This window comes from Heteronotia binoei, chromosome 11, assembly GCF_032191835.1.
Source record: "Heteronotia binoei isolate CCM8104 ecotype False Entrance Well chromosome 11, APGP_CSIRO_Hbin_v1, whole genome shotgun sequence".
NCBI lineage: Eukaryota > Metazoa > Chordata > Lepidosauria > Squamata > Gekkonidae > Heteronotia > Heteronotia binoei.
This window is the reverse complement of record NC_083233.1, coordinates 9,736,415-9,758,153: the sequence shown is the minus strand read 5'-3', so window position 1 is coordinate 9,758,153 and position 21,739 is coordinate 9,736,415. Positions and strand designations below refer to the sequence as shown.

Here is a 21,739-nt window from a genome sequence, read left to right as displayed (position 1 = left end):
CTCGGTAGATAATTGGTAGCCAGTGCAGTCCGCGCAGCCCCGGCCGTATGTGCTCCCATTTCGAGAGCCCTAACAATAGCCTGGCCGACGCGTTCTGCACCAGCTGTAACTTCCGAGTCCGGCACAGAGGTAGCCCCAAGTAGAGGGCATTACAGTAGTCCAATCTTGAGGTGACCGTTGCATGGATCACTGTTGCGAGGTCCCGGCGCTCCAGGAAGGGGGCCAACTGCCTTGCCCGCTTCAGATGGAAGAATGCTGACTTGGCAGTGGCTGCTATCTGGGCCTCCATTGATAATGAAGGCTCCAGTAAAACACCCAGACTTTTTACCTGGCGCGCTGGTTCCAATGGTGCGCCATCGAAAGTTGGGAGAGCTATTTCCCCTCCCCGAGCGCCACGACCCACACAAAGGACCTCTGTCTTCGCTGGATTCAACTTCAACCCACTCAATCTGAGCCACGTCGCCACAGCCTGTAAGGCCCGATCCAGGTTCCCCGGGGCGGAGCCAGGCCGGCCATCCATTAGCAGAGAGAGCTGGGTGTCATCCGCATATTGATGGCAACCCAGCCCAAACCTCCGGACAATCTGGGCAAGGGGGCGCATGTAGATGTTGAACAACATTGGGGAGAGAACTGCTCCCTGAGGCACCCCACAATCAAGTGTGCGCCTCTGGGATCGCTCACCCCCAATGGCCACCCTTTGTCCCCGATCAGAGAGGAAGGAGGAAAGCCATTGTAGGGCCAACCCCCCAACCCCTATGTCGGCGAGGCGGCGCTTTAGCAACTGGTGGTCGACTGTATCAAATGCCGCCGACAGGTCTAATAACATCAGTACCGCAGCGCCGCCCCGATCCAGATGCCGCTGGAGGTCATCTACCAAGGCGACCAGCACTGTCTCCGTCCCATGGCCCGGTCGGAACCCAGACTGGCACGGGTCAAGAACGGAAGCGTCATCTAGGAACCTCTGTAGCTGCAACATAAATAATGTTTTGGTTCCCTAAATGGCGGGTGCCTTTTGTCCCTCGTCAGAATACTCTTTATATCGGCTCAGTGTTTCATGGTCTTAGTGCTTTCCTCCATTTGTGCTGGTATTCCTATATAAGGTTGCGCTGGTTTTCCACAAATTCCCCCTTCAGGACTTAGAGCCCCCTCCCCCCCCCAAGGATGTAGTGCCACAAAACAGCCCTGCCTACCAGGAGGCTGCAGCTGGCTGTCTCACAGGATTCGAATTCATGCCCCAGATAATCAGCTCTCCCATGTAGAGTGTTTGCTCCTTCAAGGATGTGGACACTGCTGGTAGGGGGCAGATAGAGGAGATATCTAGGGTATGGCGGAGGGGGGGGACAAGCCCAGTTCTGTCCCTCGCAGTCTGGTTTTGCCACCCAAGGCAGTCTGCTGGTGATGGCCCCAAACAGGAGGGGGGCAAAAATGGGGGGGATGGGAAGAGACCAGTGGTTCAGTGGATAAAATAACTGATTTATTCACAACAAAGTGTGAGTCCAGTGGCACCTTTAAGACCTACAAAGTTTTGTGATAGTCTTTTGTGAAGAGGCTGTCTGTTCTGTCTTGGACAGTTCTATAGGCAAGGAAAAAACTTCAGAAAATGTTGCCCGTCTTAAAGATGCCACAGGACTCAGCCTTGTTCAGCTGCTTCAGACCATCATGGTGATCGAGTCGAGTAGCACTGTAAAGACGAATGGGATGGGAGGGATGTGAGCTTTTGAGAGGCAAAGCTGCCTTCATCAGACATAAGGAGGAATGGGGATCCATGGGGCCTTCTGCTCCACTTGGAAGTTAGGAGTGGGTGGATGCAGAGGTACAGTGGGATGGGAGGTCCTCATGGCAGATGCAAATTTTCTGCCCCAAAGTGTTGTTCCTTTGCTCTTGTCAAGCTGACTGAGTGCATTTTGCAGTATTGCTCTGCATTTTGACTCCTTCCTTTGAAGCAACCCACCACCACCTTCAGACTAGTTGTAAGGATTTGGGAGATCACCCTTCCAACTCCTATCTGGGGGAGGGAGCCCTGACCCTCAAAATCTTACAAGCCAAACATTTTGTTGGTCTTGAAGGGGCTTCTGAGCTTGGATCTAGTTGTTCTGCCTCACACCAGCGTGGCTGTGCTGTAGGATGCTTGACTGAGCATCATTTCACAGTCTGGTTGCCAACTGCCAGGTGGTACCTGGAGATCTCTTGCCATTACAACTGATTTCCAGATTTCCAGTTCCCATGGAGCAAGTGGCTTGTTTGGAGGGTGGGCCCTCTGGCGTGTACCTTGCTGAGATCCTTCCCTCCTCCTGGTTCCATCTCCCCAAATCTCCAGTCATTTCCTAGCCCAAAGCCTGCAGGTCCCTAAGCTGATGGACCTCTAAGCCCAGTTGGCTGACCAGGGGTCAGAATTAGCTGAGGGGGAAGAACTTTTCATGTCTTTCTGAAAAATGTCCATCTATGCAGGATGTTCTGATGTTATAACTCATTCTGATTGGTAGCTTAAACTTTTTATCATGGAGACCAAAGTCAGTTTTTCCTGCCTTTTCTCATTTGAGAGAGTGGGATGGTTGGGATACCCATCATGAGGATTATAGCCAGAGCTTACATTGCGGGAGAATGAGCATCCTGCCAGCCTGATAGCCAGTTTGTGACCCTTAACAGCAGCTGTGCACACAGAATGCAAACACAAGCCAAAAGCAAGAGGGGGGGGGGCATGTCGTGGTCAGCGAGTCCAGCTTGGAGCAGGTCCTAGTTCCCACTCAGTCAAGGAGCTGACCTCAAAGCAGTCACTCAGATGACCTACTGAACAGGCGTGTTGGGAGGGAAAACTCCAGGGATTCTGCTTTTGTTGCTTTCATCCTCTTGAAGCACAAACACAGACCGCTCCAAATCCTCTACAGCAGGCCGAATTACCGTTGTCCATAAGCTCAGCAGTTCTGTCTAAGTTCTGCAGGATTTGGCACAATGTTAAGACTACCAGGGGGCTGACCAAAATGAATTGGCACCAGTGAGTAGACCATAGACCTTTATTGGCATTAATATAAGAATACAGTATAGTTTAAAACCAACAGTAACACTATAGAATATAATCAAACCTTAAAAAACCAGCAGAAGTTGAATGACATAAAATAGCTGTGGGCTATGCATGAGTGAAAGCCTCTCTGATTTGGATCGCAACCTGTAAAAAGCAAGCAACGTGAGTAGTGACAAAGTTGTGTTTCCCGTGCAGTAAAAAGCGAACCTTGGCATTGTCAGAAAGGCCTTGATGGTCAGAGAGCAGAGCATCTAGAAGAAGAAGATGATATTGGATTTATATCCCGCCCTCCACTCCGAAGAGTCTCAGAGCGGCTCACAATCTCCTTTACCTTCCTCCCCCACAACAGACACCCTGTGAGGTGGGTGGGGCTGGAGAGGGCTCTCACAGCAGCTGCCCTTTCAAGGACAACTTCTGCCAGAGCTATGGCTGACCCAAGGCCATGCCAGCAGGTGCAAATGGAGGAGTGGGGAATCAAACCCGGTTCTCCCAGATAAGAGTCCGCACACTTAACCACTACACCAAACTGGCTCTCCTACACCAAACTGGCTCTCCTAGGTATCTTGCTCGTGGACTGCTATAGAAAGGGCAGTCCAGAAGAACATGAGGGACCGTTTCGATAACTCCTTGGCTACAAGGGCATTGTCTAAGATTGCGGGGGCTTCTGTGGTATCTTCCAAAGTGGATGGCCGATGGTAATGTATTAAATCTAGCCAGCATGAATGCTCTTCTTTGGTGAGGATCAGTTAAAAAGAGGAAATAGGGAGCTAAAAGCCCAGGAGTCTGGGATAAACCCAGATAGCTTGGGGAGCAAGTTTTCCGAGCTGCCTCAGTCAGACGTTGCAACTGGAGATCTAGTAGTCTACGTTTGATGGATTGAAATACCGCAGAAGCAGAGGATAGATAAAATGCATCCAAGAAAATTCCTATGGATGTGATTTTCTTTTTCTTTTGACGCCAGTGTTCCCTCTGAGTTAGTGTGAGCTAGCTCACAGTTTTTTTAGCCTCTGGCTCACACATTAATTTTATTTTTTTAGATTTATATCCTGCCCTTCCATTATGGGCTCAGGGTGGCGAATAACCAATAAAAAGGACAAAACGTAAAACATTAAAACAGTAATGTGCAATAAAATCGATAACATTACAGATCTTAACAAATCTTTCGCTCGGGAAGGAGGGCCCCAGAGCTGACTAATTGATGCAGTGTCCGAATCCCTCTTTCACAACTTTAATGCCAAGAGCTCACGAAGTAGAATTTTTGCTCACAAGACTCCACAGCGAAGAGGGGGGCACTGATTGCCACCTGCTCCCATGGCGGCCTCCTGTTTGTTGCAAAAGAGAGAAGGCTGCACCAAAGATGGAGCAGAAGAACAACAACAACAAAACCCCCTGTGATTTAGAGAGGAATAAAGATTTCTTTTATTCAGTTATAGTTATTTAACTCAGTCGTACCCCTTCTTTCTTCCCCATGGGGAATACAAAGCAGCCGCCATTGTTCTCTTCTCCTCCTCCTTTGTATCCTCAGAACAACCCTATGAGGCGGGTTAGGCTGAGAGAATGTGACAGGCTCAAAGCCACCCGGCCAGCTTCCCTGGTAGGAGGGGGCCTTCAGTCCCTCGTCTCCCACCCTCGGGGACAAAAGCAGCTTGCCACGGATGGAAGTGGGCTGTCCTCCCCATACCCTAGATATCTCCCCCTCCCCCAGTACCGTCCACATCAACACACACCCTGCCTTGCAGCATCAGACAGTCTTCTGGGGCATGAATTCGAATCCTGGGAGACAGCCAGCTTCAGCTTTCTGTGGCAGAACCATGGGCTGGAGGGGGGGTGTCCTTGAAATCCTGAGGGTGAATTGGAGGGAATCAGTGCAAACTTACATAGGAGTAGCCAGGGCAGCAGTAGGGTTTTTGGTGCCCAAGGCAAAGTGCCCACTAGCAAACCCCCCCCCAAAAAAAAAAAAATTAAAAAATGGAGAATTGCAGGAGAAATGAAGAAACTTGAAACTATTTACATTTTTAATTTACACTTTTTTATTTTAAATTTTATTTATTTATTTACTTACTTAAAAGTGAGATTAAGCAATAAAAATTGTGAGAATACTACTTGATCCTTTTAACTTGAGGTGCCAGGTATTGCTTTGCTCTGCTCTGGTAAGACCTCACCCGGAGTCTTGTGTTCAGTTTTGGGCACCACATTTTAAGAAGGATATAGACAAGCTAGAACGAGTCCAGAGAAGGGCGATGAAGATGGTGAGGGATCTGGAGACCAAGTCCTATGAGGAAAGGTTGACGGAGCTGGGCATGTTTAGCTTGGAGAGGAGGCGGCTGAGAGGTGATATGATCACCATCTTCAAGGACTTGAAGGGCTGTCATATAGAGGATGGTGTGGAATTGTTTTCTGTGGCCCTGGAGGTAGGACCAGAACCAATGGGTTGAAATTAAATCAAAAGAGTTTCTGGCTCAACAGTAGGAAAAACTTCCTGACCGTTAGAGCGGTTCCTCATTGGAACAGGCTTCCTCTGGAGGTGGTGGGCTCTCCTTCCTTGGAGGCTTTTAAACAGAGGCTAGATGGCCATCTGACAGCAATGAAGATCCTCTGAATTTAGGGGGAGGTATTTGTGAATTTCCTACATTGTGCAGGGCGTTGGACTGGATGACCCTGGAGGTCCCTTCCAACTCTATGATTCTAAGATCGTCACATGACCATTTCTACTTGATTGATGCTTTTAGTTGGAGGTGCCAGTGACAAGACCTTGTGCATGAGAGAAAGATTCTCTACCACTGAGCTATGGCTCCCTCCCCATGGCTCTGTTAAAGCAGAGCAGGAAGGACGAGCGGCAGCATACAGCTTCAACAGGAGCCATTTTTTAGAAACTGTAATTGGCTCTTCTTCAGCATTTACAATTGGTTCATTTATCCCTGCAGGGCTCCGAAGAGCACACTGCGCAGCAGGCGCTGTCCACTTTCACGTTTCCTGGGTCTGTAACAGACTCGGGGAAACAAAAAACCAGCCGGGCAGCATCTTGGGGAGGGACGGTGGCTCAGTGGTAGAGCATCTGCTTGGTAAGCAGAAGGTCCTAGGTTCAATCCCTGGCATTTCCACTAAAAAAGGGTCCAGGCAAATAGGCGTGAAAAACCTCAGCTTGAGACCCTGGAGAGCCGCTGCCAGTCTGAGTAGACAATACTGACTTTGATGGACCGAGGGTCTGATTCAGTATAAGGCAGCTTCATATGTTCATATGCGCTTCATGGAGCTTGCTTTCCATTGGGGAAGGCAGGCTTCCCAAGAGAACACCTGCTGCACATGGGGAGAGGGGGTGCCGCCAGATGGTACCAGGTGGCTGCCCACTTGGCACTGGCCATGGAAGTAGCGACACCAACACAGGAAAGCACAAGCCAGTAAAGTATCCTAAGGCCATGAAATAGTGAGACATAATAATGGTGTTCCCAGAGACCAAAGTCACCAGCAATTTTAAAGAAGGAAATCACACCACGTGTTTTTTTATTGATAGTTGGTTCATACCATTAAAGGCATACAATGAAGTTTTAAAAACACCCCATGGAACACTGCATCAGAAACATTTCATTCAGGCAACAAATACTTCCAGCAGCTCACGTCGTCTCATCCAGATTAATACACGGGAAAAATCACAAACTGCCCAACTCGATAATATGTCTTGTGGCACATGGCCCCACAGCAGCTGTGGGAAAACAGCCGCCGGCTCACAGAGAGAGGAATTCACTCAGCCTCAGGTACAGCCAGTCACAAGGAGAATTCTTCCCACAGAAGCTGCGGGGAAGCAAGTTACCCTAGAAGGGGATGCATCCAGGAAAGGCTTGACCACCACCACCCCACCTTTCCAAAACACCTTTTTGTCTTAGGCAGTAATTTTAAGAGTGCAGGGACTTTTGCCTGCTCCCAGCTCAAAAGGGACTCCATGAAGCTGTGCGGAAGGCAACTCTGCCTAGAAAGGTAATGAGTGTGAATAACAGTAAAAAAACCAACGTTGTGCTTCATCTTTTCTCCCCACCACCTATGTTCGGAATAAGTAATCCCAGAGAAACGGTTTTCCTTTAAAGGCAGAGACCTCAGTACAGTCTTAGTTTTCAAGAAAGAGAAATATGAATTGAGCATTTAAACTTTAGGGTCGTGCATTACATATTTGCACAGATTCACAAGACAAACAACCATCTGATGGCTACAAAAATGAGCTTATTTCCATGCCAGGACAACAGGGAAGGAGCTGACATGAAGCACCCCAGTTTCTGCTCTGTTCCCGTTTATTATAGGAGCTTAGTTTAAGCTGCCTAAGTGGGACTGGAGTTCCTGTCCAAAACATCAGTTCCTCTCTGAGCTCAACTGCAACGTTGTTGGGAGTGGAGGTGATCATATACGCCTGTCTTCATCCTTTTCACAAGTCATTTGCAAGAAGGTGGACAATTTGGGGCAAGTTAAATGCTAAAATTCAAGTATGGATAAAAGTTTAGTTAATACATTGTCTTAAAAAGCATTAAAAGCCTTTAAAAGCATAAAAAGCCTCAAAAGGGTCAACTTTAGTCTGAAAAGTATAATGCCATCAAGTTTATTCTTCTGTTTCCTTGACCTTGAAACCCAGCTACAGCTGTGTAGCATGTAGGCATATTCAGGTAGTTCACTGGCTTACTGATTGTTCAAGGTAAATCTCAGCTCAAATCCAGAACATCTGCTGATGGAGATGAGACCGCCAGATCATTGGACCGTCTAGGTCCCCCACGACGGAAGATCACCACATGATGTCTCCGATTTGTTGAGGGAAATCCGTGGATGCTCACAGTATCTTCTACAGCCTCTGCCTGGTCACTACTGAGAGAAGGAATAACTTCTGGAGCCTCTACTTGGTCACTATTGAGTGAAGAAACAACCGCTGGAGCCTCTGCCTGGTCACTACTGAGAGAAGGAATAACTTCTGGAGCCTCTACTTGGTCACTATTGAGTGAAGAAACAACCGCTGGAGCCTCTGCTTGGACACTTCTGAGGGAAATAAGAAGAAGACTGAAGATTTATACCCTGCCCTTCTCTCTGAATCAGGGACTCAGAGCGGCTTACAATATCCTATATCTTCTCCCCTCACAACAGACACCCTGTGAAGTGGGGGCAGATTTATACCCCGCCGTTCTCTCTGAATCAGGGACTCAGAGCGGCTTACAATCTCCTATATCTTCTATCCCCACAACAGACTCCCTGTGAGGTGGGTGGGGCTGAGAGGGCTCTCACAGCAGCTGCCCTTTCAAGGACAACTCCTGCAACAGCTGTGGATATCCCAAGGTCATTCCATCAGCTGCAAGTGGAGGAGTGGGGAATCAATAATCAATAGCATATTCTAAAAACCCTGCTTGGTCACTTGAGAGGGAAGGAACTAGACCAGCGCCACCACCATCATAGTCAGAGGACGATGAATACCTGTCAACATGCACGGCACCCAAATGTGGCTGCGCTGGGCAGCAGCAGCATAGAAGCAGTACAGCGATGAACAAAGAAACTGCGACGGCCACAACAATTATTCTAATAGGATCCTCGTCAGCTGGAACAGAAAGAGTCAGCATCACAAGCTGTCCCAAGCACCCCAAGACCTCCCCGTACTTTCTCAGCACCCCATCTCCACCCTTTGAACCTTGTTAGACTCACCCCAGTCCTGCTTCCTCCCCTCCAAGTGCCTGTTCATAAGAATGGCATCTTCACACTGAGAATGAGGTCACAGTGTGGTGGGAGAAGAGCAGAGCAGAGAGGGGCCTTCCCCCCTCTAAGTGTCAGGGGCAGGTGAAGGCCTCCGCCTGGTCACTATTCAGTGAACGAGCAATCAGTTTTAGAAGCTCTGGAGTCCTCTTTTGGATCCTCTTTTAGAGGATCTGGATCATGTCCTCATTAGGGCTGAAGTCACTGGGAGAGGGAGCAGCTGAACAGTCGATTTCCCAGTCAGAACTTCTGAAGGAGAGCTTTCATGAGGGTGGAGAGAGGAGGTGTTTTGGACAGCAAAGATCCTCGAGGGCAAGTTCCAGCAGCAAAACAGGATCTGATCTTAGGTGGAGCTGGGGTGAGGACTTTCAACAGTGTTGGAGGGGCAAATTCTCCTGCAGCCACAAGTGCTGCAGAGGGTTCAGAATTGGGCTGCCAACTCCAGATTGGGAGATTCCTGGAGATTTGTAGGTGGAGCCTGGAGAGGGGCCTTCAGTAGGGTAACAATGCTTTGGAGGCCACCTTCCATCTCAACCATTTTTTTTCCAAGGGAGCTGATCTGTCATCTGGAGATCAGTTTTAGTTTTGAAAGTTCTCCAGCCCCTATCTTAAAGCTGAGCTGGCAACACCAATTTTAGGCAGGAGACCACCACCCTTAAATCATTGGGCCTGCCAGTTCTGGACTTCTTCCCAGCATTGCCCAGACACGATCTAGTGGTAACAACAAGTGAAAGCATCTGAAGGGTTTTATCTTATCTGATAAGTTGCTACTGTGCTCTTGCAAAAGGCTCTATGTGAAGAAGGGAGCTGTAAATCACAAAACCCACAAATTTTGTTAGTCTTTAAGGTGCTACTGGACTCAGATTAAACCATCTACCTATGAACATATGAAGCTGCCTTATACTGAATCAGACCCTCGGCCCATCAAAGTCAGTATTGTCTACTTAGACTGGCAGCGGCTCTCCATGGTCTCACGCTGAGGTTTTTCACACCTATTTGCCTGGACCCTTTTTAGTTGGAGATGCTGTGGATTGAACCTGGGACCTTCTGCTCACCAAGCAGATGCTCTACCACTGAGCCACAGCCCCATTCATGGCTCTCCAGGGTCTCCAGCTGAGGTTTTTCACACTTATTTGCCTGGACCCTTTTAGTTGGAGATGCCGGGGATTGAACCTGGGACCTTCTGCTTCCCAAGCAGATGCTCTACCACTGAGCCACCGTCCCTATCTTGATCCCATTCAGAAAACAGAGAGAGTGGACAGGAAACAGCCATCTCCTCGGCTGGCCTTGGTTCTTGTGACTTTAAGGCCACAGACTCACAGGCTGTTGCAGGCAGTGCAGCTTCTCTTCAAGCAGTGGCGAGATTTAGTGGCTGCCACCCTCTGCAGATTCAGTAGCCAAAGGCAGAGGAGCAGGCCGGGACTCCTTCTAGTCTGTTGGCAACCACAGACCCATCAAATGAGCATTGTCATGTAAGCATGGCCATCTCTGAACTCCCACAAATGTGACACCTGTTTCTCAGGTTGCCAGTCTCCAGGTGGCGGCTGAAGATCTCCTGGAATTATACTGGCCTCCAGACCAAAGTCTGAGTTCTGTAGCAACTTTAGGACCAATAAAGTTTTATTGTGGGCATAAGAAGAAGAGGAGTTAGGTTTTATACCCCACTTTTCACTGCTGAAGGAGTCTCGGAGTGGCTTCCAATCTCTTTCCCTTCCTCTCCCCACAACAGGCACCCTGTGAGGCGGGTGGAGCTGAGAGAGCTCTGTGAGAACTGTGACTAGCCCAAGGTCACCCAGCAGGCTTCATATGAAGGATGCATTAGGGAATCAAACCCAGTTCTCCCGATTAGAGTCCAACACTCTTAACCACTACACCGTGCTGGCTCTTTTTGTGCATGCACATTTCTTGGTCTCCAGGTTACAGAAATCAGCTCCCCTGGAGAAAATGGCTACTTTGGAGGGTGGCCTTAATGGCATTGTACTCTGCTGAGGTCCCGCCCTCCCCAACCCACCCCCCACCAGATCTCCATGGAGTCCCCATCCCAGGGCTGGCAACCCTACCCCTTTCCTATCACCCCAGTGTAAGTTAAGGCTTTGCAATTAGGGTTGCCAACAGCCTGGAGGAAATTTGCCCTGTCCCTGTAACAGGGGCTTGATAGGATGTTATTGGCCTTCACAACCTGACAAATTTCACTTCCCCACTTCCACCCTGTGGCAGTTATCCTTAAAAAGTATTTATTCATTTATTCAATTTTTTAAAGTCATCACTTACCCAAAGGGTGTCATGGCAACTTACAACATTAAAACCAGTAAGGTAAAAACCAGACAGGTGTCAAGCATTGTGAATTTTCTAGTCGTTATAATAGGCAGATTATAGAATTGCTACTAACCATGAAATAGATTCAGGCACCTCAAAGTAGCAAACCCCCTCCATTGCTTCTTTCACTTTTACTAACAAATGCAGGAATGTCCTCTTTGAAGATAAGACCTCCTGGGACTCATTCCCAGGCCCAGCGAGGCCTGGACCCAGGATGCGGCCAACCGCAATAGAGATAAGGAAGTTAGAGTGTGAATTTCACACGTGAATGTAGAATTGTTTATAGAACCTTTGGTGTGCCATTTTAAAGCTTGTATTCTGTTGTTACTAAGTATCAGTTCCAATACCTAGCTCAACTGAGCCACATGGATTATCAATAAACCAAACTTTGTTTCAAACTCCAAGGACTGGTTATTTCGAAATCTTATGCTTGACATTTTGGAACTGATCATAAGAACCTAGAGGCTCTAACCAGGCACAGGAAATTAACTGAAAAGCCAATTCGGTGGGCGGGATTCTTTGCAAAGTTCGACTTCACCCTGAGGCACATACCCGGGTCAAAAAACTTCTTAGCCGACGCGCTATCTAGACTGCCCCAACCCGAGAGTCAGAGGGAAGAGGTGGTGGACTCCATCATTCCCCCCAGCGCCGTAGCGGGCGCAGTGACCCAGTTGGGAAAGAAACGGGGAGTGCCAGAACCATGGGGGGGGGCAATAGACTGATCGAAGAGACAGAGAAGAAGATGATATTGGATTTATATCCCACCCTCCTCTCCGAAGAGTCTCAGAGCAGCTCACAATCTCCTTTACCTTCCTCCCCCACAACAAACACCCTGTGAGGTGGGTGGGGCTGGAGAGGGCTCTCACAGCAGCTGCCCTTTCAAGGACAACCTCTGCCAGAGCTATGGCTGACCCAAAGCCATTCCAGCAGGTGCAAGTGGAGGAGTGGGGAATCAAACCCGGTTCTCCCAGATAAGAGTCTGCACACTTAACCACTACACCAAACTGGCGCGAAGGCGAAGGGAGACCTGAAGGACTGATTAAAGGGGAAGGAGGGTTTTGGTACCACGACGGCAAAAAACAAGTAGTAAGTATAAAATATTAACATTAAAATATTAAAATACCTGGCTATCACCCTACTGCTATTAAAAGAGGCCAAACGTGGTTACCCTCCAAAGGCCAACCTAAGCAATTCAGCATTGCATGCCCTACAGAAACTAACAAGTCTGGCAGGGCACCGGTGTCATTCAAGAGTGCATTCCACATGGTAGGGGCCACAACTGAAAAGACCCTTCCCCAGCCAAGCCATTCTAGGGCCAGGCACCTGTAAGAGGCCACTAGACGATGACTGAAGAGAGTGCTGTGTGTGTGTGTGTGTGATGGGAGAGGCAGTCCCATAGGTATGAGAGCCCCAGGCCATTAAGGACTTTAACACCTTGAACTGGATTTGGAGACTAATGCCAGTGCAGCAGCCACAGAACTGGAGTCCTATGAGCTGACGATGACGTTTCAGTCAGCAGCCTGGCAGCTGCATTCTGGACCACTTGCAGTCTCTGAAGCATATTCCAGGGTAGCCCTAAATAGAGTGAATTGCAGCAGTCCAATTTGGAGGTGACTGTTGCATGGATCAATGTGGGAAGGTCTGACCCAGACAAATAAAGAGGCAGATGGTGGGCCTGGTGCAGGTGAAAAAACACTGACTGCTACTATGGGCACTTGTTTATCCAGTATTAGCACAGAATCCAGCCACACCTCTCAAGGTCTCTTACAGTCTTGGAAGTGACTGTCAAGCATCAATATTTCAAAATAATCAAGCTTTTGTTTTAAATCAAAGACTTGTTTTATTGAAACTCTATGACTTGCTCCGAGGACAGATTCATTGGAAGTAAAACTGAATACAAAGTTGCATAGTGTCTTATAGGCTAGTTCAAAAGGCAGGGTTACAGATAACTCCAAAAGAATAACATAAAGATGCAAATGGGGATGAAGGTACTATCTCTTTAAGACTAAGGAATGGTCACATCTCCATTTCTCACACATTCCCTGCTAGCTGATAAGGCATGGCTGTGTGAATCTGGGGGAGAGGCACTTTACACTGTTTAATACAAGGTTACGCTACACATCCTGAGAAGAGAAGGTTTTATTATGCACCCACAGGGGGGAAGGAGAAGAGAGGAGTGAGAGGGGGAAGGGGAGGAGAAGAAAGGTATGGATAAACCAGCACTTAGAAATAGCATGCTTGACAGTGACCCTCCAGCTTTCAGCCTTTCCCAGCCACAGGACTTCCATCCTGGATGGATTCAGCTTCAGCCTTAGCCACTGGACTACGGCATCCAGGCCCTGGGATAGTGTGGAGACTCCTGCTGCTGGCTGCTTATCTAGCAGGAGGAAGAGCGGAGTGTCATCAGCATATGATCAGGGCTTTTTTTTTTGTAGCAGGAACTCCTTTGCATTTTAGACCACACCTTTGATGTAGCCAATCCTCCCGAAACTTTACAGTAGGCTCTGTACTAGGAGCCCTGTAAGCTCTTGGAGGATTGGCTACATCAGGGGGTGTGGCCTAATATGCAAAGGAGTCCCTGCTACAAAAAAAAAAGGCACCCAGCTCCAGAACTCCTGATGATCTCAGTAAGAGGGAACACATATATGCTAAATAACATTGCAGAGACTTTAAAATTAAATACAAAAAATTGAATACAAGGGTGTGGAGAAAGCTCTACGAATAATAGTTTCATGAAGGGGAGGGGAGGGGAGGGCTGGTGGCCAGGTTTGGGGAGGTTGTATTGCCTACGGGCTGTCATAATGTCGGGTAAGTGCAATGAATACCTGTGGTGTTGTCTTGACTGCCTTTCTGGCCAGTGTAATTTCTTACTCGGTTTTGCCCATTTTGGCTCATTATGCCTTTGTTTCATTAATTTATGCCATTAAAGTTTCAACACAATGCATTGGAGAGAGGTTTGAGTCCTGTGGGACCCCACAATTCAGGCCTCATAGGGGAGACCCCTCCGCCCCGGTAGCAACTCTCCGAGAGTGACCCTGGAGAATGAGGAGAACCAACTAAGGGCAGCAGTGTCCCTAACCCCCCGGGGAGGCCAGGCAGTCAATCAGGACCAAATGATCAACTGTCTTGAAGGCTGCTAATTGATCCAGAAGGATCAACAGGGGTGGCATGCCTTCATCCAGATGTAAACAGAGATTGTCAACCAAAGCAACTATTGTTCTGCATAGGGGGTTTTTTTGTAGTAAACCAGTGCTGTCTATGTCCCAAAACCACACCTGAAACCCAATGGGAAAATGTCCTTACTTAGTACGGCCTCAGATTTCATGGCTGCCATGGCAACACTGGGATTCTCCCGGATTGTATCAACTCCAATGCATGACGCAGGCCACCTGTGCAAGATCTGGTCTTTTGAAAGGGTTGGAAGTGAAGAGTGCATCCTGCCCGCCTGGTAACAAGTTTATGACCCTGAATTGCAGCCTTGCACATGAGTGCAAAAATTAGCCAGAGCCAGCAGGGGCTTAGTGAAGAAAAAAGATTCGTTTCTTCTTGTTATATTGAAGGAATTTAAGTAAATAAAATAATTCTTTTTTCCCCAATTAATAATTCTTCCCCTATTTCTGCCCTCCTCTCATTTGGTGCCAGCACTGCCTTGGGGTGGTAAAGCAGCCTGCCAGGGAGGGAAATGTGCTCAACATCTCCATCTTGCCCACCAGCACTGCCCACCCACCCACCCACCCCGTGCCCTGGAGCAGCAGACAGTCTATATGAGGGGGCTTGATCTCCCGGGACACAGATTTGAACGCAGGACGAGTTCGATTTCCTGGCAGACAGGGCTTTTTGTGGCAACACCATCACATGGTTTAAGGGGGAGGGGGCTCTCCCAAATTATAAGGGAGGAATTGGTGGGAATCAATGCAATCTAACACCAGAACAAACATATGAACATATGAAGCTGCCTCATACTGAATCAGACCCTTGGTCCATCAAAGTCAGTCTTGTCTACTCAGACTGGCAGCGGCTCTCCAGGGTCTCCAGCTGAGGTTTTTCACACCTTTTTGCCTGGGCCCTTTTTAGCTGGAGATTCCAGGGATTGAAGCTAAGACCTTCTGTTTACCAAGCAGATGCTCTACCACTGAGCCCCCGTCCCTCCCCTCCCCTTCAAAAAGCACTGCTAATTAAGTATCCTATGAAATGCTGAACCAAAGCGAAGTGTTTCCAGCAGAGAGCCCAAAGTCACCAGCCTTTTAAAGCAGCAAATGCACCACACGGGTTTTTTTAATATTATTGATCGTTGATTCATACAATTACAAGCATAAAATGAAGGTTTATAAACACGTCATGGAACATCATGTCAGAAACATTTCGTTCAAGGGACAAAGGCTGATGGCAACCTATGTTGCCTTGTCAGGATTAATACACAGAAAAGTTCACAAAATGCCCAAGCTGAAGATGTCAATATTCCAAGGAGCACATCACCCCATGGCAGCTGCAGGCAACTCTGGGCAAGGAAAACCCTAAAATTCACACATGAATAAAAATCTAGTTAATACATCATCTTAAAAAGCATAACCACAGGGTCAGCTTCCTTAGAATAATCCCATCAGGACTATTCCTTTATTCCCTTAACCTAGAAATCTAGGTACAGCTGTGTACCACAGAGGCATACCTAGGTACTACAGGTGGGTCTCCAGGTAGTTGTTCAAAATTGCTCAAAGTTGTTATTGGTTGTTCAAGGTAGAGCTTGGCATTACAACTCCAGAACATCTCCTCCTGGAGGAGATGAGTCCTCTGAATCGTTTAGCTTTCCGGATCTCACACGATGGAACATCACCACAGGTTCGCTCCAATTGGTTGAGGATAAGCCCTCAACACTCAGGGCATCTTCTTGGTCACCAATGAGGGAAGAAACATCTTCTGGAGCCTCTGCTTGGGCACTACTGAGGGAAGGAACGCCCTCAATGTCCTCGCCCTCATCATCTTCAGGGGATCCTGCGGAGACGTCAGCAGGCAGGGGAGCCTGAACTAACCTCACTGGATGGTGTCTCATCATTGGGCCAAGCAGGTTGTAGCAGAACCAGAAGATAGTGCTAAGCCCAAAAAATACCAAGAAAGTAACGAAAGGTTTAATAGAACGATAGCCACCTGGAACAGAAAGAGTCAGCATCACGAGCTGTCCCAAGACCTCTCCTTGTGTTCTCACCACCCCACTGTCACCTGTTGAACCCCTTAGTCTCCCCCACAACCCAGTTCCTCCCCTCCAAGGACATAATTCTTCCTGTGCAGAAAAAAATGGCACCTTCTCACTGAGAATGAAATCCCACCATGGTAGGACGAGGTGAAGCAAGGAGAGGCCTTTTCCTCTCAAAGCACCAGAGGGCAGCATCTCCCATGCAGGCCCTGACCAGCTCCTGATGTGCTCGGCTTCAGCAAGGTCTCTGGATCTTGCCCTCAGATGAGCCCCATTAGGGCAGAAGTCCCTGGGAGCTTCTGAAGAGAGAACTCTGCTCAGTTCTCTGGCCAGGTCAGGTCTTTTGAAGGAGGGCAGAAAGCAGAGTGGGAGATTTGGATGGCAAAGACCCTCAAGTGCAGCTTCTAGCAGCCAAATGGTGGACAGTGCTGTGATGGGGGGGTATTCCCCTGCATCCACAAATGCTGCAGAGGGCCCAGAGCTGAGCTGCCAACTCCAGGTTGGGAGATTCCTGGAGATTTAATAATACTCCAAGGTCCACCTTCCATCTCAATCATTTTCTCCAGGGGAGCTGATCTCTGTCATCTGGGGAGCAATTATAGTTTTGAAAGTTTTCCAGTCCCCATCTGAAAGTTGGCAACTCCAATTTAAAGACAGAATGGAGACACACACACACACAGCCCGAGAATTGGGACTGCCAGTTCTGGATTCTTCTCAGCATCACACGGACAGGTCTAGCACGGGGCAACCAAACTTGCTTAATGTAACAGCAACATAGAATAAACGTTAAATGTTGAGAGCTGCATGTCATGAACATCAAAGGTCGGAGGGAGGGAAGATGGACAGAGAGATAGACGTAAATTTACCAAATTCCTAAGAGACAGAAATGTCTCCGTAATTGTTTTCTATCAGGCAATTGCTGAAATGTGAAAGTTAATGAAAGGATTTTGTACATTGGACTTCAAAATATACCTGTTTCTCTTTAAAATGTTATATTGGTACAGTATTCATAGTTACTTTGGGTCGCAGTGCCTTTTGCGTCTGTGGTTGTCCTAAATTCCAGGTGGTGCCAGGAAATCTGCTATTACAACTATCTCCAGTTAACGGAGATCGCTTTCCCTGGAAGAAATGACTGATTTGGAAAATGGCCTCCTCCCTGAGATTATACCCTGCGGAGATCCCTCCCCTCCTCTCTCACCACCCTTCTCAGGCTCCAACCCAAAATTTCCTAACCAGGAACTGGTAATCCAAACACCTTGGTAAAATCAGCCCAGGCGCTTGTCTAGGAGACAGGAAGATTTGGGAGAGAAAAGTACGGAAGAAGAAAAAAAAGGGGGCGGGGTGGGTGGCAAAGGCACAAGAATAGAGGAGAGGTCCGTTTCTGGTACAGACTAGTTTCCCTCACTGTCACCCACTCAGAGCTGACCAGAAACTGACAGGGCCTCTTACTTGGCTTACCAGGAGCTGCTGTGGTCCCAGCAGGCACGGTTGAGCCTCCATAGGTGGGCGCAGTCACCTTGCTCTCTGGTGTGGCTGCCCAGTCGGAGGCTGCCACTGTCACCGGATGGTCAGGTATGCGAGCTGTGTCTGGGCAGATCTCTGTGGGCTGGGCAACAGAGACCCCCCCTTCCACCCCCTCAAAAGCACCTCCCACTGGTGCCAGTATTAAGAGAATACACAAACCTATCTTCCCCATAGCATATAACTGCCCTGAGCAAAAGGAAAAACCAAAGACTGCCCCTTGAACTACAATAAGAAGCCCACCCAGAACACCTGTTTCTTAATAAGCTCACAGGCACAGCCCCACCCAGCCACCTTTTATACTGACCCACCCCCCCCTCCTTAAGGCGGGGCCTGGAAAGTGCTTGTCCATCTGGAAGGAGCTCTTCCCAAATTAACCCTTCCCAGCTGCAGTGGTCAGTGTGTTGGGAAGAGCCCCACGGCAGCTACGCTTGCTCCAAAGTAACTCAATGCCCTATGTGTGTTTCCTCACAGGAAAGGCCTGTCCTGACCAGCAGAGCTCACTCAGTCCTGTAGCTATGAGAGGGCCTGTAGGGTTTCTGGCCCCAACTTCAGGAGAAGGGCTGACTCTAGGCCCCCAACTAGCAGCCTTTGCTTCCCACCTAGAGCTGCCAGGTCCAATTCAAGAGATATCTGGGGACTTTGGGGGTGGAGCCAGGAGACATTGGGGGTGGAGCCAGGAGCAATAGTGTGACAAGCATCATTGAACTCCAAAGGGAGTTGCGGCCATCACATTTAAAGGTACTGCACACTTTTTCAATGCCTTCCCTCCACTGGAAATAAGGGATAGGGGCACCTTCTTTGGGGGCTAATAGAATTGGACCCCCCCCAGTCCAATCTTTTTGAAACTTGGAGGGAGTTTTGGGAAGAGGCACTGGATGCTATACTGAAAATTTAGTGCCTCTACCTCAAAAAAACAGGGCCCCCCAGAGCACCAGATACCCACAGATCAGTTCTCTATTGTACCCTATGGAGATCAGTCTCCATAGGGAATCATGGAGTGCTCGGCAGACATATCCCCCCCACACACTTTCCGATGACACTGAAGCAGGGGGAGGGCCTCCAAACCGGGGGGGGGATCCCATGCTAGGGTTGCCGATCCCCAGGTGGGGGCAGGGGATCCCCCGGTTTGGAGGCCCTCCCCCCACTTCAGGGTCGTCAGAAAGTGGGGGGAGGGGAGGGAAATGTCTGCTGGGAACTCTGTTATCCCTTTGGAGATTTATTGCCATAGAAAATAATGGAGAATTGATCCACGGATATTTGGGGCTCTGGGGGGGGGCTGTTTTTTGAGGTAGAGGTACCACATTTTCAGTACAGCATCTAGTGCCTCTCCCCAAAATATTCCCCCAAGTTTCAAAACGATTGGACCAGGGGGTCCAATTCTATGAGCCCCAAAGGAAGGTGCCCCTATCCTTCATTATTTCCTATGGAAGGAAGGAATTGAAAAGGTGTGCCGTCCCTTTAAATGTGATGGCCAGAACTCCCTTTGGAGTTCAATTATGCTTGTCACAGCCTTGATCTTGGCTCCACCCCTAATGTCTCCTGGCTCCACCCCGAAAGTCCCCAGATATTTCTTGAATTGGACTTGGCAACCCTATCCTCTGCCCCCACCTGAGGACAGGTAACTCTACTCGCCGGTGTGGTGGCAAGGCAGCCTTCAAGCCCTGGCAAAGGTGGCAAGGCTCCAGCCGTCGCTCTCCACCACCATTGCAACCTGAAGGCCGCCCCCCCCCGCCCCTTTGCATGGGAAGAGCAGCAGGAGCAAAGGCATGCCTTCTCCCCACACAAGTGAAAGCCCTCGCTGCTGCCCAGCTGGTTGGCAGGCTCTTTGCATGGAGGGGAAGGCCGGTGGCTGCTACTGCCAGCCCTCCCATATGGGCAGGAGCAGGCCCGGCCTCCCAGGCCATTTAAAGCAGTGTCTCCCAACCTTTTTGGCACCAGGGCCCAGTTTTGTGGAAGACTATTTTTCCATGGACTGATGTGGGTGCGCGTGTGGGGGGCTGTGTGTGCTGGGGGGCTGCCCCTCCACCCATGCCCTGTCCCCGCCCCCCATGGGGGGGTCTTTAAAGGGGGGGAGACTGGGGCTGCTTCTGCCACTTCCCCACTACACTAGGCGACCAGGTGGCAGAAGCAAGATCTTGAAATAGGAGGGGCAGGCATGGCTGCTTCTGCCACCTGGTTGTCTAGCGGTAGGGTTGCCAAGTCCAATTCAAGAAATGTCTGGGGACTTTGGGGGTGGAGCCAGGAGACTTTGGGGGTGGAGCCAAGAGACGTTAGGGGTGGAGCCAAGATCAAGGCTGTGACAAGCATAATTGAACTCCAAAGGGAGTTCCGGCTATCACATTGAAAGGGACGGCACACCTTTTCAATGCCTTCCTTCCATAGGAAATAATGAAGGATAGGAGCACCTTCTTTTGGGGCTCATAGAATTGGGCCCCCTGGTCCAATCTTTTTGAAACTTGGGGGGTATTTTGGGGAGAGGCACTAGATGCTATACTGAAAGTTTGGTGCCTCTACCCAAAAAAACAGCCCCCCCAGAGCCCCAGATACCCACGGATCAATTCTCCATGATTTTCTATGGGAATAAATCTCCATAGGGAATAACAGAGTTCCCAGCAGTCATTTCCCTCCCCTCCCCCCGCTTTCTGATGACCCTGAAGCAGGGGGAGGGCCTCCAAACTGGGGGATCCCCTGCCCCCACCTGCGGATTGGCAACCCTATCTAGCGGGGAGGTGACAGAAGCAGCTCCAGTTTCTCCCCCCCCCCCATTTAAAGACCCCCATGAGGTCTATAAATGAGGAGTAGGTGGGACCCAGGCGGGAAGGGGGGGCATCACTCCAAAGCTGACTCCCCTGCAAAGGGAGAGTGAGCTCACACTGCCTCTTTCGTCTGCTGAGGCCCTGGGCAGGTGGAAGGAGGCGGCAGGGTTGCTCTGAGGCTGCGCTGCCTCTTTCATCTGCCTGGGTCCCGGGTGGGCAAAAGTGGCAGTGTAGCGCCTCAGCCTCATGGCCCGAATGCTAACAGGCCACTGATTTAAAGGACCCGCCCATCAGCTGATCGGTGAGACCTTTCCCTGGCGCAGGAAGGGCAGCGGCTGCTCCTGAGTGCCCTCCCACCCATGATTGAAATTGCCTGGGAGGGATGGGCGGCCTCTTAGCTTTTGCAACCCCTCAGGAGGAGGGGGAAGAGGAGGAGGAGGGAGGGCTGTTTAAAACCCATGGGAGGGGCCTAGGAGCAGCCACTGGCCTCCTTCGTGGGGAGGGGACCACTGTGGCCCCCAACTTTTGTTCATTTCCAATCCCCACCACCCCCACCCACCACCTCCATCTGAAAACAGCCTGCTCAGAGGGACAGTTCCTTGAAACCAGCAGGAGAACGCTGACTAACACTTATGGAACTAGAGGGAATAAAAGACGTAAGAACATAAGAGAACCATGTTGGATCAGGCCAATGGCCCATCCAGTCCAACTCTCTGTGTCACATAAGAACATAAGAGAAGCCATGTTGGATCAGGCCAGTGGCCCCTCCAGTCCAACACTCTGTGTCACATAAGACCATAAGAGAAGCCATGGTGGATCAGGCCAGTGGCCCCTCCAGTCCAACACTCTGTGCCACATAAGAACATAAGAGAAGCCCTGTTGGATCAGGCCAGTGGCCCATCCAGTCCAACACTCTGTGTCACATAAGAACATAAGAGAAGCCATGGTGGATCAGGCCAATGGCCCATCCAGTCCAACACTCTGTGTCACACACTGGCCAAAAAACCCAAGTGCCATCAAGAGGTCCACCAGTGGGGCTAGAAGTCCTCCCACTGTGCCCGCCCCAAGCACCAAGAATACAGAGCATCACTGCCCCAGGCAGAGAGTTCCAACAATAGGCTGTGGCTAATAACCACTGATGGGCCTCTGCTCCAGATGCTTATCCAATCCCCTCTTGAAGCTGGCTATGCTGGCAGCCATCACCACCTCCTGTGGCAGTGAATT

At 49.5% G+C, this 21,739-nt stretch overlaps 1 protein-coding gene across 5 annotated transcripts; it reads right to left on the bottom strand.

Annotated features, from left to right (window-relative positions):
* Positions 1–6,488: 6,488 nt before the first annotated feature.
* Positions 6,489–18,356, bottom strand: LOC132579679 (uncharacterized). Of its 5 annotated transcripts, none has more exons than XM_060250201.1 (3): positions 17,694–18,356; positions 8,459–8,579; positions 6,489–8,029 (listed from the first exon to the last, which is right to left on the bottom strand). In XM_060250201.1, exons 1-3 carry the CDS (start codon positions 17,929–17,931, stop codon positions 7,702–7,704), a joined length of 687 nt encoding a protein of 228 aa, XP_060106184.1. In that variant the 5' UTR covers positions 17,932–18,356; the 3' UTR covers positions 6,489–7,701. The 5 variants fall into 5 exon arrangements, 4 of the variants coding, with proteins under 4 accessions (XP_060106184.1, XP_060106183.1, XP_060106186.1 ...); XM_060250200.1 differs by having other exon boundaries at positions 17,685–18,028; XR_009555983.1 differs by lacking the exons at positions 6,489–8,029; positions 8,459–8,579 and adding an exon at positions 15,290–16,134 and having other exon boundaries at positions 17,694–18,071.
* Between the last annotated feature and the right edge of the window lie 3,383 nt (positions 18,357–21,739).

What these genes read in the sequence shown, in the direction of transcription:
- LOC132579679 (XM_060250200.1), bottom strand. Translation starts at nt 17,931, where the DNA reads ATGGGGAAGATAGGTTTGTGTATTCTCTTAATACTGGCACCAGTGGGA. An exon ending in AGCAGCTCCTGGTAAGCCAA is followed by an intron (nt 8,580 to 17,684) that starts GTAAGAGGCCCT and finishes TTTCTGTTCCAG; the next exon opens with CTGACGAGGATCCTATTAGA. An exon ending in GGTGCCGTGCATGTTGACAG is followed by an intron (nt 8,030 to 8,458) that starts GTATTCATCGTC and finishes TATTTCCCTCAG; the next exon opens with AAGTGTCCAAGCAGAGGCTC.